This window comes from Danio rerio, chromosome 12 (genome assembly GCF_052040795.2).
Source record: "Danio rerio strain M-AB ecotype USA chromosome 12, GRCz13ab, whole genome shotgun sequence".
Taxonomy (NCBI): domain Eukaryota; kingdom Metazoa; phylum Chordata; class Actinopteri; order Cypriniformes; family Danionidae; genus Danio; species Danio rerio.
This window is the reverse complement of record NC_141032.1, coordinates 22713294-22726972: the sequence shown is the minus strand read 5'-3', so window position 1 is coordinate 22726972 and position 13679 is coordinate 22713294. Positions and strand designations below refer to the sequence as shown.

General features: G+C 35.4%; 1 protein-coding gene across 2 annotated transcripts in view; it reads right to left on the bottom strand.

Moving 5' to 3' along the window:
- arhgap17a (Rho GTPase activating protein 17a) overlaps positions 1 to 13679 on the bottom strand; it is a 70654-nt gene that overhangs the window by 41019 nt on the left and 15956 nt on the right. For both annotated transcript variants that reach the window (NM_001017592.4, NM_001430836.2), the window contains 1 exon segment: positions 475 to 514. In NM_001017592.4, the coding sequence (NP_001017592.3) occupies positions 475 to 514 (40 nt within the window).

Below are 13679 nucleotides of genomic sequence, written 5' to 3'. Positions count from 1 at the left end.
AGGCCCTCTGCATGCCATAGGGGATGTCAGCATAATTCTTACTTCATATGTCCGAACATCGCCTAGAGATAATTTTAGAAGCTCTTGACTACGAGCAATAAACAAGCTGTCAAAAACGCTATATTGGTGGTTGTTCACATAATAACTGTCTGTTTTGCAAGCTTAATTCCTGCATTTCTAGGAGATTGTTTTTGGTCCTGTTTCTACAGCAACTTCTTTTGACGAATTCCCTGGGGACGGTTTCACATAAAGAGGGTAAAAGCAACGTGACACAATTCATTTCGCATAATTATTCGGGAGAGAACATTCTTTCTAATGTGACAAAAATAAATGGGATGGAATGTATTTGCTGGCCATCGATGACTTCACCTTTCCTACACCTAGTGACTCACTAGTTTCCCACTGTTTAATTTAAGATGGATTAAAGCCAAAGAACAGAGCGGCGGAGGAGGAGTTGAAAAAGGAAAGAGTCACCTGTAACAGGTCATCACTGAGGACTTCTGTTTTCTCCGCTCTGTAAAAAACAACAACAAACTATTAGAAACAAAAATAATATTCTTAAAAAGACACAATGCTTTAAAATTCACATTCAAAGAGGTGAGGCTTCTTTATGTGGAGAAGAAATATACATAACTTTTTATAAGCATTTTTTATTGCTTTAATTGATGATTGTGATCCAAGTAAAAACAAACTATGATAATAATAATAATAAAATGCTATTATTATTATTATTATTATTATATATTATTATACAATTAATATCATATCATTATGAAAACATTAATATTATCTGCTGTAAATCATTAATAATCATCATCATCATCATAAACACCTTGATGATAATTAGTATTATTATTAAAAAAAGAAAGTCAACTAAAAAAGAATTACTATAACAATAATAAATTATACATATACAAATATTTAACAATAAACAAAGCAAGCAATTATTGATTTCACTACTACTTTTTTGAGTAAACTGTATAACCCGATAAGATAAGTTAACTCAAACTGCTTGAGGAAACTGATTGCGTCAAACCATTTAGGCTGTATTTAGGGAGTGCTGTAAACTTATATTCATTGAATCATATACACATATACTTTTTGGTTTGAAATTGTCAAACATTTAGTATTAGTAACTTCAACATTTTACGTTCAGTTATCAAATCTGTATGAGTTCAGTTAACTTAAACAAATTAAGTAGAAACAACTGTGTCAGGGTTTGGCCGATAGACTAGGCCATCCTCCTTTGCCAATGGCCAATAGACAACACGATGCTGAGCTGGCATCGCTGATCCTCAACCCTGCCCCCGTCGCAAACCCGCTCGCGAAAAATAGACACTTAGGCCTCGTTTACATTAATACGTCTTAGTGTTAAAATGCCATTTTAGAACGAAAATGATCCACATCTACACGTGTTTTACCTAGCATTTCTAACAGCCTTCCGTCCACTGAAAACGCACATCACGTGACCACATAAACACACAACCCTAAACTGTATAGCTACTCAAATAGTTTGAGAAAACCAACAAATGGTTTAAGTTGACTGAACTCAAATGAATAAAGTTAGTCAATTCAAATGGTTTGCCACAATCGGTTTCCTCAAACCATTTGAGTAGTGATGTGAAAATGTTTATAAAAATGTAAATTTTTATTAAATGATAGTTTTGTTTTTTCAGCATTTTGTTTCTGCTGTTTTGCAATGTTTTAGATAATTTTCTTTACAAAATGCTTATAACAGTTTTTTTTTCTATTGTATTTTAGTTAGTCATTTATTATTCATAGTTTAAATTTGTTTTTCTTCTGATCTTCTTCTGAACCACTCATCTTTTTATTTCATTCATTCATTCATTCTTTTTCCTTTGGCTTAGTCCCTTATTTATGAGGGGTCACCACAGCGGAATGAACCGCCAATTATTTCAGCATATGTTTAATGCAGCGGATGCCTTTCTAGCCACAACACAACACAGGGAAACAGCCATACACATGCATTCACACATGCACTTTATCCAATTTACCTGTACCGCATGTCACCCAGAGGAAATCCACGCCAACAAGGGGAGAAAATGCAAACTCCACATAGAAATGCTACCTGGCCGAGTCAGGACTCCAACCTGCGACCTTCTTGCTGTGAGGCAACAGTGCTAACAACAGAGCCACCGTGCCACCTGCATTTATTCTTTTTTAGAAATTGTGTCTTCACTGTTTTAATTATTTTATTTTAGCTTCTAACTAGCAGAACTACAATGTTTTAACCCATCTTATTTTTGCAGCTAACATTTATCTTATTTCTGTCAACAAAATTAATTTCAGTAAAAAACAAACAAACATGTCAAGCATTTTTTTAATGATTTTAAAATTTCTAAGGACAAGATGGTACAAACAGACAGCATTACCAGTCAATTACTTCAAACAGAACCACTCTGAGACACTGAAAACTCCAGACTATGAGCTGCTCGGGTGTAAAATTACACAGTGCTGGGTTTCACTGTGACACAAGCATTACACACATTTAATTGATCAACTAACCTACGATTTGATAATCCTGCTAACCCATACCAACATTTCAGTTTATTTTGATTAACATTGCAGCCATATTAGCTCTACAAAATAATTTTTCTAAATGAATCTACAGACACCGTTCAAGTCTAGGAGTTGCAAACAGCTGACACTCTGTCTAATGAAAGCAGCTGTCTGAAATGCAGTCACAGGCATTTACTTTCCCAGGGAATTTTAGCAGTCCACTGTCAGCCTTGTGAACAAATAGTTAAGGCACTATTAATAGTAAACTAATGGAGGGCTTTGACCATGGCACAGATTGTGTCCTGTCTATATCTGAGACAGAGAGAATGTGAGAGGACAACACCGGCTCAGTTCACACACACACACACACAAACATAAATATACACACACACAACACACTACTGTTTCAGACCAATGACTCAGAGACAGGTTGTATGACCTCACCTAGAAACTGTCCGCATTAGAAATCTTTATCTAGAGTGATCAATGTGATTTACTTATCCATTTGCTACTTTAAAGATTGGAATGGATCCGGTGTGTTTAAATCTTTGTCCCCCCCACATACAGCTGAAATCTGAATTATTACCCCGCTTCCCCTGTATAAAAATATTGCTTTAGGGGACTAATGATATTGACCATAAAATGGTTTTACAAATAAGACTTTCTTCAGAAGAAAGAAATATTATAGAAAATACTATGAAAATTCCATTGCTCTGTTAAACATCATTTGGGAAATATTTGAAAAAGAAAGGCAAATAATTCTGACTTCAACTGTACTGTATATGACAGAGTTGCCCAAACTAGAGCCTGTGGGCCAAAGTTGACCCTTTGTATTTTGTAAATTTTGTACACCCCTGGTATATGACATTCTTAAAGTCATCAGCATATTGGCAATAATATGAAAAAGGTAGATACCAATGTTTAATAAATACATTGAAGAAATGAGTTGCACGTGTTTAGAATAATGCAATGTTTATCTCAGAGGAAAATCATTAAATACTTGCAAAAATATGTAGAAAAAATATCAGACCTGAGTTTATTATGTAGATTTTCTATCAGTCTTATGATGTAACTACAGAAGAGTCAAGCTTTAAATAGGAATATTATAACATCTTTGATCATTTTTGAGCAAGACGCTAATAGTCTAAACTGATTTAATGATCTATGCTAAGCTTTGCTAAAAGTGTTTCCGTCAGACCCGGAGATCGGCTGAATGGATACAAAAATGGTAAAATGATGGTTTAACACTATAGGGGTGTTGTAAAATAAGCCTGTTTTTAAAAAATGCAGTGTTGCTTTAATATACAGTACAGTATTAATAAACAATTCTATATGAATACTCTACTTTTCTGCCATAAACCAGGGTTACTGTCAATGCTTCTACAGCAAAACCATTGTCAATATTGTTGATTTGCAGAATGCCTTTGAACTGGATTGTTGTTGTACAGGTTTGTCTGCATTCTGAAGCCCTGGTAGACTACAGTCTGACTAATATTTTTTTTATTGAATTATATGCATATAAACTGAAACATTCTTAACTTAAATTGTTAAGGAAACATTTGTAATGTTAATGGCTATTTCAAGCATATTTGTAGTGCTTTTCACAGTAATTATTGTTCAAAATCATTGTTGTGTGGTTGAACATTATATATATTATGTAGTTAGCCTGCAGTGTAGTGCCCTTTTCAAAGACAATCTTGATGTGTATAATACATTTTCAATGAAGAGTATTTGCGTATTGCTTAAGATTTTGTGATGTCCATCAAGTCATGAAGAGTTGGCATTATCTCTTCAAGTTTTCATAGGGCTCAAAGACTACCTTTATTAGGCCTCAAAGGATTTCAGCTTCACCCATTGAAAACCCCTTTCGGGCACAACTTATTTAGCAGACAATTTTTTTCAAAGCGATTTAAAAATGAGGAAAGCATCAAGAAACCCATAATAAACAGGCAAAACTCATTAAAAAGTGCCACTAAAAGTTTCTGACATAGTTAGAAATATGCAAACTAGAGTTGAGATGGATTAAGGAAAGAGTGAGAAGCATATTATTATTCTTCAAGATGTAGTTAACACCACAGAGAAAAAGTTTTAGTTGTCTATGTGTACTGAAGCTATTCTGAAGTGTGCATAAAAAACTGTAGAGAACCGGTAGAAATTTATGATCTGAAAGGATTTATGGTCCTGCGAGTTCACATCAACATAAAAACTAGCGTACAGTAGTGTGTGGCTATTAAACCTTGCTGAAATGTTTCCTCTGTGAGAGGAGGTGGGTCTGTTTCTGTGTCTGTCTCAACCTTCTGTTGTGGCAACCGTAACATTGGAAAGCAGTTGAGGATGTTGTCTGTTACACAACAGTGTAAGCTTGTCCCTCGCAGTGTAAAATATTAGTTTCAGTCTACACTCACTAAATCGGAATTGTTTGCCAAGAGGAAGATATTAATGAAGATATTGTTTTACAGAGAATACTTTATTTTGACAATGTTCTGAAAGTCATTTGTGCTAACTATGCTAATTTTAGCCTGATAGCACTGAAAACCCCACTCTGCAAATTACCATTTAAAGACAACATCACTGCAACACATTGCATAACATTCATTCAATTATTTTCTTTTCAGCTGAGTCCCTTTATTAATCAGGGGTCGCCACAGCGGAATGAACCGCCAACTTATCCAGTACATGTTTTACGCAGCCAATGCCCTTCCAGTTGCAACCCATCATGGGAAACACCTATACACTCTAATTAACACACATACACTACGGACAATGTAGCTTACCCAATTCACCTATAGCGCGTGTGTTTGGACTTGTGAGGGAAACTGGAGCACCCGGAGGAAACCCATGCAAACACGGAGAGAACATGCAAACTGTACACAGAATGCCAACTGACCCAGCAGAGGCTTGAACCAGCAACCTTCTTGTTGTGTGGCGACAGCACTACCCACTGCACCACCATGCCACACCACATAAGAACTTAAAAGAAGATGGTAGGTTATTGACATTTGCCCGCAATTCTCTGTCTGAGCCACATTGACACATTTCTTTCTGTGTGAATAGGGTGCAAATCAGGTAGGATAGCTTATCATAATATTTAGACCAAATTACTTGATGGGACAAATTTTTCTTGGTCTTACATCTTCCACAGAATATAAAATTAATACAATTGGACCACTTAATTTCAACAAATATTTAATAATTGCCTATTGCAACTTTAAAGGGTTAGTTCACCCACAAAAAAATATGTTATTAATTACTCGCCCTCATGTCAATCCAAACACCTGAAACTTTTTTTGCTAAATAAAGATATTTTAAATGACATCTAAGATTTTCCTGATCCTCTATAGACAGAAATAGTGACAACTCGTTGCCCAAAACATTTTCAAAACAGACCATATGTCAAGAGATATATTATCAAGAGATATATTATCAAGTCCCGCACAGGTATCCATTGGATAACCAGAGCACACTGCTCATGAATACTGACACTACAGTGAATAAATTGGTCGACCAAAGTAGTTATTTTTGACTTTATTTTAAATGTGCGCACAAAAATATTATCATAGCTTCATGATATACTGATTGAGCCACTGAAGACACATGGACACTTTTTATCACTTTTTAAAAACTTTTCTGTCCAGCTGCCTTGAACAGTGCCGAAGCACTCTTGTTTTTCCTCCCCTCTCCCCCGATGGCCTGCACTCACATTGCATTCGAGCCGAAGCACACTTACATCATCAATGATGCACTGTTCAATTTAACAGAAGAGAAGCTTTCGCTTAGCATATGGAGAATGCTTTATTTATCATTTTAGTCGTTATGGATGCAGTGACACGTAGTTAAATATTTCGCAGAACAGATAAGCCACTTTCGATGCTCGTATTAGGAAGTTTGTTGAAGGTGCAGCTGTCCATCAGTAAAGGGTTTGCGTCTTTAATAAACTACATTAGTTTGTGTTCATTGAACAGTAAGAATGATTAATAAATCCACATGAGATAGTCCTTTTAAAGTCACACTGAAAAAAATTATACAGAAATGACTCTCTCTCAAATGATCCGGGAAATATGTCTGGGCACAGTTCGAATAGCATAGTGTAAGTGCGCCCTGGATGTCTTGGGACATTCGCTGTCTATTGAGAATGATGAAGATCTAAATATCTTAATAGGTTTTTGAAATCCACAGTGGTTTGACATAAAGTTGTGTAATTATTGACAATTTTCAATTTTGGTTGAACTTTACCCTTAAGTCAAGATGCTTAAAGTAGTGACTTCAGTAACTGAATTAAAATGGAAAAAAGCATTTCCTGTTTGCATTTTAAGCACAGCTTAGCACATTCTTGAACACTGCTGATTGGCCATTGTGTTCACATGCTCAATAGCTATGACGGTGATTGGCTACCACATTACATTCTTTACCAAGCGATAGATGCAGCTTTTGCATACTCCCATGTCTGTGAGTCTGTCTAAGTACTCAGTGAAGAGCATGATCACAGGAGCCAATCACTTCTGACATCCATTTAAAGGTCCATTGAAGTGCATTGGAATGTTTGATGTGCTGACATTTAGGGCATTGCATATTTAGTAGCTCCTCCACCTATTAAAATAGCAAAAAGCATTTTCTTTATGTCAGCGGTATGGCCAGTCAGAGCACTGATCTAAAGGACATCTAATAGCATAATCCACAGAAATCACTGTTTTTAATGGTTATTTGGTGCTCACAAATATTTACTATTAGTTGTGTTTGCTTCCACATTTGTTTAAATTATATTTAATGCTGCCATTTCTTTTACTTTTATTAAGCGTTCATGTAAATATTTGAATGATGCCTAAAACAAATAATCTGCATCTCCTTTGTGACTATCATTTTCATTATACTTTCTAGCATTTCAACCTAAAGCTAAATAATAGCATGCTACTGTCATTTACATCTTTATTTATGGTCACATCTGTCTCCAATTTAAGTCCTTATGTTTTTCTTTTGTAATCAAAAAGCAATAAAACAATTATTCCCATTGATATTAACGAGCAGCAATTGAGCTGGGATGATTAGCATTGGCTTCTAATGAAGCTCGTCTAATGTGGTTAAAGCAGAACACAGGGTCTGAACAACTGAAAAATGATCGGTCAAAGCTTAAGAGTGGAATTTTGAAGAGTTTCATGTCTTCAGTCTGCCATGTTACCCACAAATCTCAGATCCAGTTCTTCATTCTGCAAAAAGTGCACGGCTGTAACCTCGTGACTAGTGGAGGACAGCTGCTTTCAATTAACACAGGAGGACAAGAAAAAGAATATAAGGCTGCAACCAATCCAGGCTGAACTTCAAACATTTTAAAAGTGTGCCTTAATTAAGCTCTTGATGTCACAAGTAAAGAACAACTAAAAACAAAAGCTTTCCAGAGCTGATTTTTTTCTAGGCCAAGTTAACTGGTCAAAAACACAATAAAAATAGTAATACTGTGAAATAATATTTAATTCAATATTTTTTTTATTTAATCTGTTTATGTGGTTTTAGCAACGCTACTAATTAACACAAATACAGTAAAACTGTAATATTGTGAAATAATATTTGAAAATAAAACATCTAAAATAATTATTTTTTGAGCATTTTAAAATATAGTTATTCTCTAGCCAGCAAAGTTAGTCTGATACTTTGCTCTCCAGTGTCAGCTGATCATTTAAATATTATATATAGAAAGAAATTATTCATATGTCAACTGAACACAGCTGCCTTGCTTATAATTTCTGTGAAATCACGACACTATTTTCAGAATTTTTTGGTTGACAATATTTAACTACACAGAATTTATTGCAAAAGCATTTTTTTAACATTATCAATCAATCAATGTCCCAAATTTAAATTAAATCAACATTTTATTTATAATTTGTATAAAATATCTTTGTTTTTATATTTATTTAAAAAAAAAAGATATGAACACATATGGTCCCTTACAGTCTCTGATATGTTACTAATTACAGAAAAGCGCTTCCTTTGTTTTCATTGTAGTTGTTGCACAAGTGAGTGACGCATCTCTGTAAACCAATAGCATTCAGTTGTGGGTCTAGCTCCGCCTTTTGGTACCCTTTAGTTGTGCTAGGTACCCTTTGCAAAGGTGTACCAAATGGTTAGTTTTTAGGAACCTATTGACAGTGAAAACGGCCATAAAAAGCGTACTGAACCATACCATACCACTAAGTGAAAACGGGTCAAAAAGGTTTATATTAATACCTCAAGGTAGGGTTGTGCCGATAGTTGATGCCATCGTTGATGGCAGACAATCTTCACGATGCTGAGCCGGCATCGCGATCCATCCCCTGCCCCACATTTATATTGATAACTTATTACTTGCATGTTATCTTAATAGCAATAACGGTCTTTTCATGAGCTGTTTTAAATTTTACATATAGCTGCCACTTGCAAGGCTGACAGCATCGTGAAGATTCAATTAGGAATTTTACAGTACCTCTCGTGCTTAAAATGTGTAGATTCAGTGGCAAACTCTGTTACCAGCAAACCCTGTCCCACAGACTTTACAATGAATGGCTTTAGTCATTTTCATAGTGGCTTGAAACACTGGAAGTCTTTTATCTACTTTTGGAGAAGTGTAAATGGTGGATAACATTCAGCACATGATCATTAATAAGATGTGCCATTATTAGTAACTTTAGGTAAATCTGTCAGTGTTATTTTATTCACTCATCTTCAGTGCTTCACATTTTCGCAATTATAGCTCCTGTCATCCTAAGGCAGAAAGTATTGACTGAGTGATTGACAGCTGATATTAACCAATGATTCGCGTTCAGTTCTACAGCAGTGATCCAATAAGAAGAGCACAAAGGCGGGGCAAACATTGCAGGCTTTTTTTACTTAAGCAAGTTCACATAACAACTGTTTTAACCGGTTCCTGAGTGCTGCGTTTGGCGTTTTTAGGTGCAAAGATGCATTCTGCATAACTGTCTCCTAAATCTGTGAACGCGGTTAGGGTTTTGCAGTGAAAACAATGAAAATGTATGCACTAGCACTACTACAGTGAACTCCAACCAAACTCTCGTCTCCTCCACCAGCTGTGGGAAAGCCATTAGAATGACACAGATCACTGTGGCTATTCATGCCAGAGTCCCACAGAAAAAAAAAAGTGATTGACAGGTGGTCATTTGTTTGTAACTATTTTTTTTCTGGTTTGGTTATGGGTAAAGCAAAGACCATGTGGGTCAGGTAGCGAAAACGGTAGGCTACAATTAATTAATTAGTTATGAATTAATTGATATTTAACAACCACCACCACCCCCTGCCTATGACAACGGTGGCATCATCCATCGCGATGTTTCACATTAGACATTGTACGATGCCAAATTGGTCAACATCACCCAACCTTACTTCAAGGGTACATACCAGTGCCTAAAAAGTACAAAAGTATTTCTTTTCAAATTTGTAGGTACTCATATATACTTCTGACGTACCGATATGGACACTTTCAGTACAAATGTGTACCTTTTGAAAAGTTACCACCCAAGTGACAGCTCATGGTATACTCTTATTTCTGAGAGTATACATCATCCAACCTCTGATGTATCTTATAAGTAAATAAACACATAGCTAGTGTATGGCCAGAAGCACTTTGTCCATTCATGGTACAAATACTGATATCAACAGATGAGCATTTGATAAATCAAAACTTATCTAAGCCATCATCTAAATCTTTGTATAAAGCATTTTCACTTTTAATGCTCTGACAACCACCAAAAATCAGCTCATTGAAATAACCTGTTTTACTGGTTTGCATGCAAATCAATAACCCAGCAATAAAAGTAAACCACATTCACAAGACTATCATTTAAAAAAAATCTGGTTATTTCCTTGTGGTGAAAAGCACCCATTGAGGATATTATGCGAGATGCAATGTTGAATAAAGCATTCAAAATCGTACATTATTCTAAAATGTTAGCAGAAAACTGGTATACCCTCGTTTCCAGCTTTGATAAAAAAAGGCCTTTCAAAATAATTAAATTGTATAATGTATTTTATTTTGCAGGATGCTTCTCTATCACACATATTCAATAAACTGTCAGAATGCAGGCTGAGGTGTTTACTGGGTGAAACTGCAGGTATGAGCAAAATATATGTGTCCATCTGTTTCTTTTTAAGTCATTTATGACCTTTACGCTGATAAAGGAAAATGGGTTTATACGTTTACACGACCACACATGTTTTTGGCTTGTAACTTTCTCACCATATAGGCCTCTATCTGTAAGAAAAATTTTTTATTCATAAATATAAAAACAACAACTCTCTAATATTTCAAAACTTTCCTAATTGTAGTGGTGTGAAAACAGAGGCTTTTGAAAAAACAAAAACAACACATTTTTAGTCATCGTGACCTACTCTGCTAAAAGCAAGATGACAGGGAATGTAGTAAGTTAGTAACATCATTGTCATGGCAGCGTTATTAGATGTCAGTTTGCACATCCATTTCTTCAATGGAGACAGAATTTACTCAGTTGTTTTTTGATAACAGTATACAAGGGACATGAACATATTTAGTCATTTTAGTGTGGATGAGCAATATTTGAAAAATCATTAAAGGAAGCTAGTGTGGATGAAGAGCGTTCAAAAAGACCACTCAAAAATGATGTTCGCTGGTTTTTCAAACTATTTATTTAAAGTGAGCTGAAACAACTTAATTATTTTATGTTCAATCCACTTAAATCTGTAAAAACTAATAAGTTAACTTATTTCCTTAATGCTGTCCCAACACAAATGGAATGTGAGAAACCCAGCATTTTTTAACAGCGTGTTTTTATATTTAGGGTTATACAAGCTAAGTTTTGACAATATTTGGAATGTGTATATTAATGAGCTGACAGAAGGGGCTGGCAGATATGTTTTTAGAGTTGTATTTTGTGGTTAAAATGTATTTGGAAGTTTACTGCCACCTTTTCATAACAGAAAAATTATAGTAAGAGCTTAGTGATATGACAAAATGCATAAATGTGTAGTAAACACTTACTCACGGCAGTCTTTATTAACTCATTAAAAATATCCACGACAAAAAAAAAAAAAATTTACACAAAAACTTCTTCAGGAAAAGTTGAATAAGTTTATATTCAGTCTTTCCTGGGAAAAAATAGCATTGCTTTGTTGCAAACAATTACATAACTGCTGACAGGGTAGGCATATTAATGTCTGAATCGTCAGAGTCAGTGTTTGGTTCTGGTTTACGTGTTTTTCCACAGGGATTTGACAGTCACAGGATTTACATGAGAACGAGGAAACAATGGTGTTTGAAGGTCACAGTATGTCATTTCCATGTACTGAACTCTTATTATTCATCAATGCCTGGGTAAATCCAGATTTTCTTTATATGGCACCTTTAAAAGAAACAATGTTTATATTAAAGATTTTGAAAACAAATATATAAAATGCAACCAAGTTAGCAAATGCTTTTCAGAAATGGGTGGGAAAAAACATACCATTCCAACAGTCTCATTGCATTACAATCTACTGTGCAAAACACTTTAAAACATTCATCTTTTGCTTTCTTTTAAACCCCTCAATATAGAGAATGGCTAAAGTTTAGAATATACAGAATTATACACTTTTCCTGCAGCAGCAGCTCACAACTCCTCTGCTTTTTTTTTTTTTTAGATGAGCTCATATCAAACTATTGTAAATCAATATAAAGAGAATTACCTCATACCATGTATGTTCATTAAAAACATATTCAATTATACATTCATTCATTTTCTTGTCGGCTTAGTCCCTTTATTAATCTGGGGTCGCCACAGCGGAATAAACCGCCAACTCATCCAGCACGTTTTTAAGCAGCGGATGCCCTTCCAGCTGCAACCCATCTCTGGAACACACACACACAGACACACAGACACACAGACACACAGACACACAGACACACACACACAGACACACAGACACACAGACACACAGACACACACACACACACACACACACACACACACACACACACACACACACACACACACACACACACACACACACACACACACACACACACACACACACACACACACACACACACACACACAGCACCCTATCATACACCCGGCGCAGTGTGGCGCAAGGCGTGATGCAGTAGTCTTTTGGTAGTTTCAGCTTGGCGCAAGAGTCGTTTTGAGGCGTTGCGCTATGCTGTTTAAATAGCAATAATAGATTTTTCATTAGACCAAATCTAACCCGGTCTAAACTCCGGCGCAGAGTTGCGCCTCGCTTACACACTGCTTAATACGCACAAGAGAGCAATAGGCAAATATCTTTACATATGAAAAAAATGTAAATATTAAGGATATATATAGGATATAATAAGAATAGATATAGAATATAAATATAAAGGATTAAAATATTACAAAACATATTATTTTCTAGCCTACATAAATATGAAAAAAATCACTGCTTTTATGTCTTCTTCATCTCGGGAGGCTTTTTCAGTTAATTCATAACTATTTGCTTTTGTATAATGGTATTATTATTAGCAGTATTATTTATTATATCCATATTTATATTTGTTTTATTAAAAACAAGCTTAGATTTGCCCACCTGTCAGGTTTAAGACCATATGGGGCACAGCATGTGTTTTAGGATATAACTCAGGTTTTTGAGCTCATTTTGCTATTCTTATTCATTTATTAATTTGCTGGAAATTAGAACTGAATTTAGAAATAGTTTTGAAACGAATATTTGCGTTTAACAAACAAAAGTATTTATTTAAAGACTAATTGATGTCTGTGCGTAAAGGTTTCCCTATCCAAGAGCGAATGTGAAAGTAGTTCCATTATCTCTCATTCTCACGCAGTAGATGCTCTGTTTAACAGTTTTCTGTTAAAAAAAAACTGTTAACTGTTTGCTTGTGAAATGCTAATTTTTTCCGCTTAGACTTACTTTGCGTCCTGTAAATAGCGAATGCGCTCTTGGCACAACGCAGCTGACTCTTTAAGGGAATGGGAGAGGAGATTCTGATTGGTTTATTCTCAAAACACACCTATAACTCATTAAGAAAATAAACTCAACCTTTTTAGACCATGCGCCGCGGCGCAAGGCAGATTTCCCGTCCTTAAATTAGCAAAAACGCGTCCTGACACGCCCTGAAAGCATTTGCTCCCTGCGTTTTGCGCTCTGCGCATTGACCGTCAAAATAG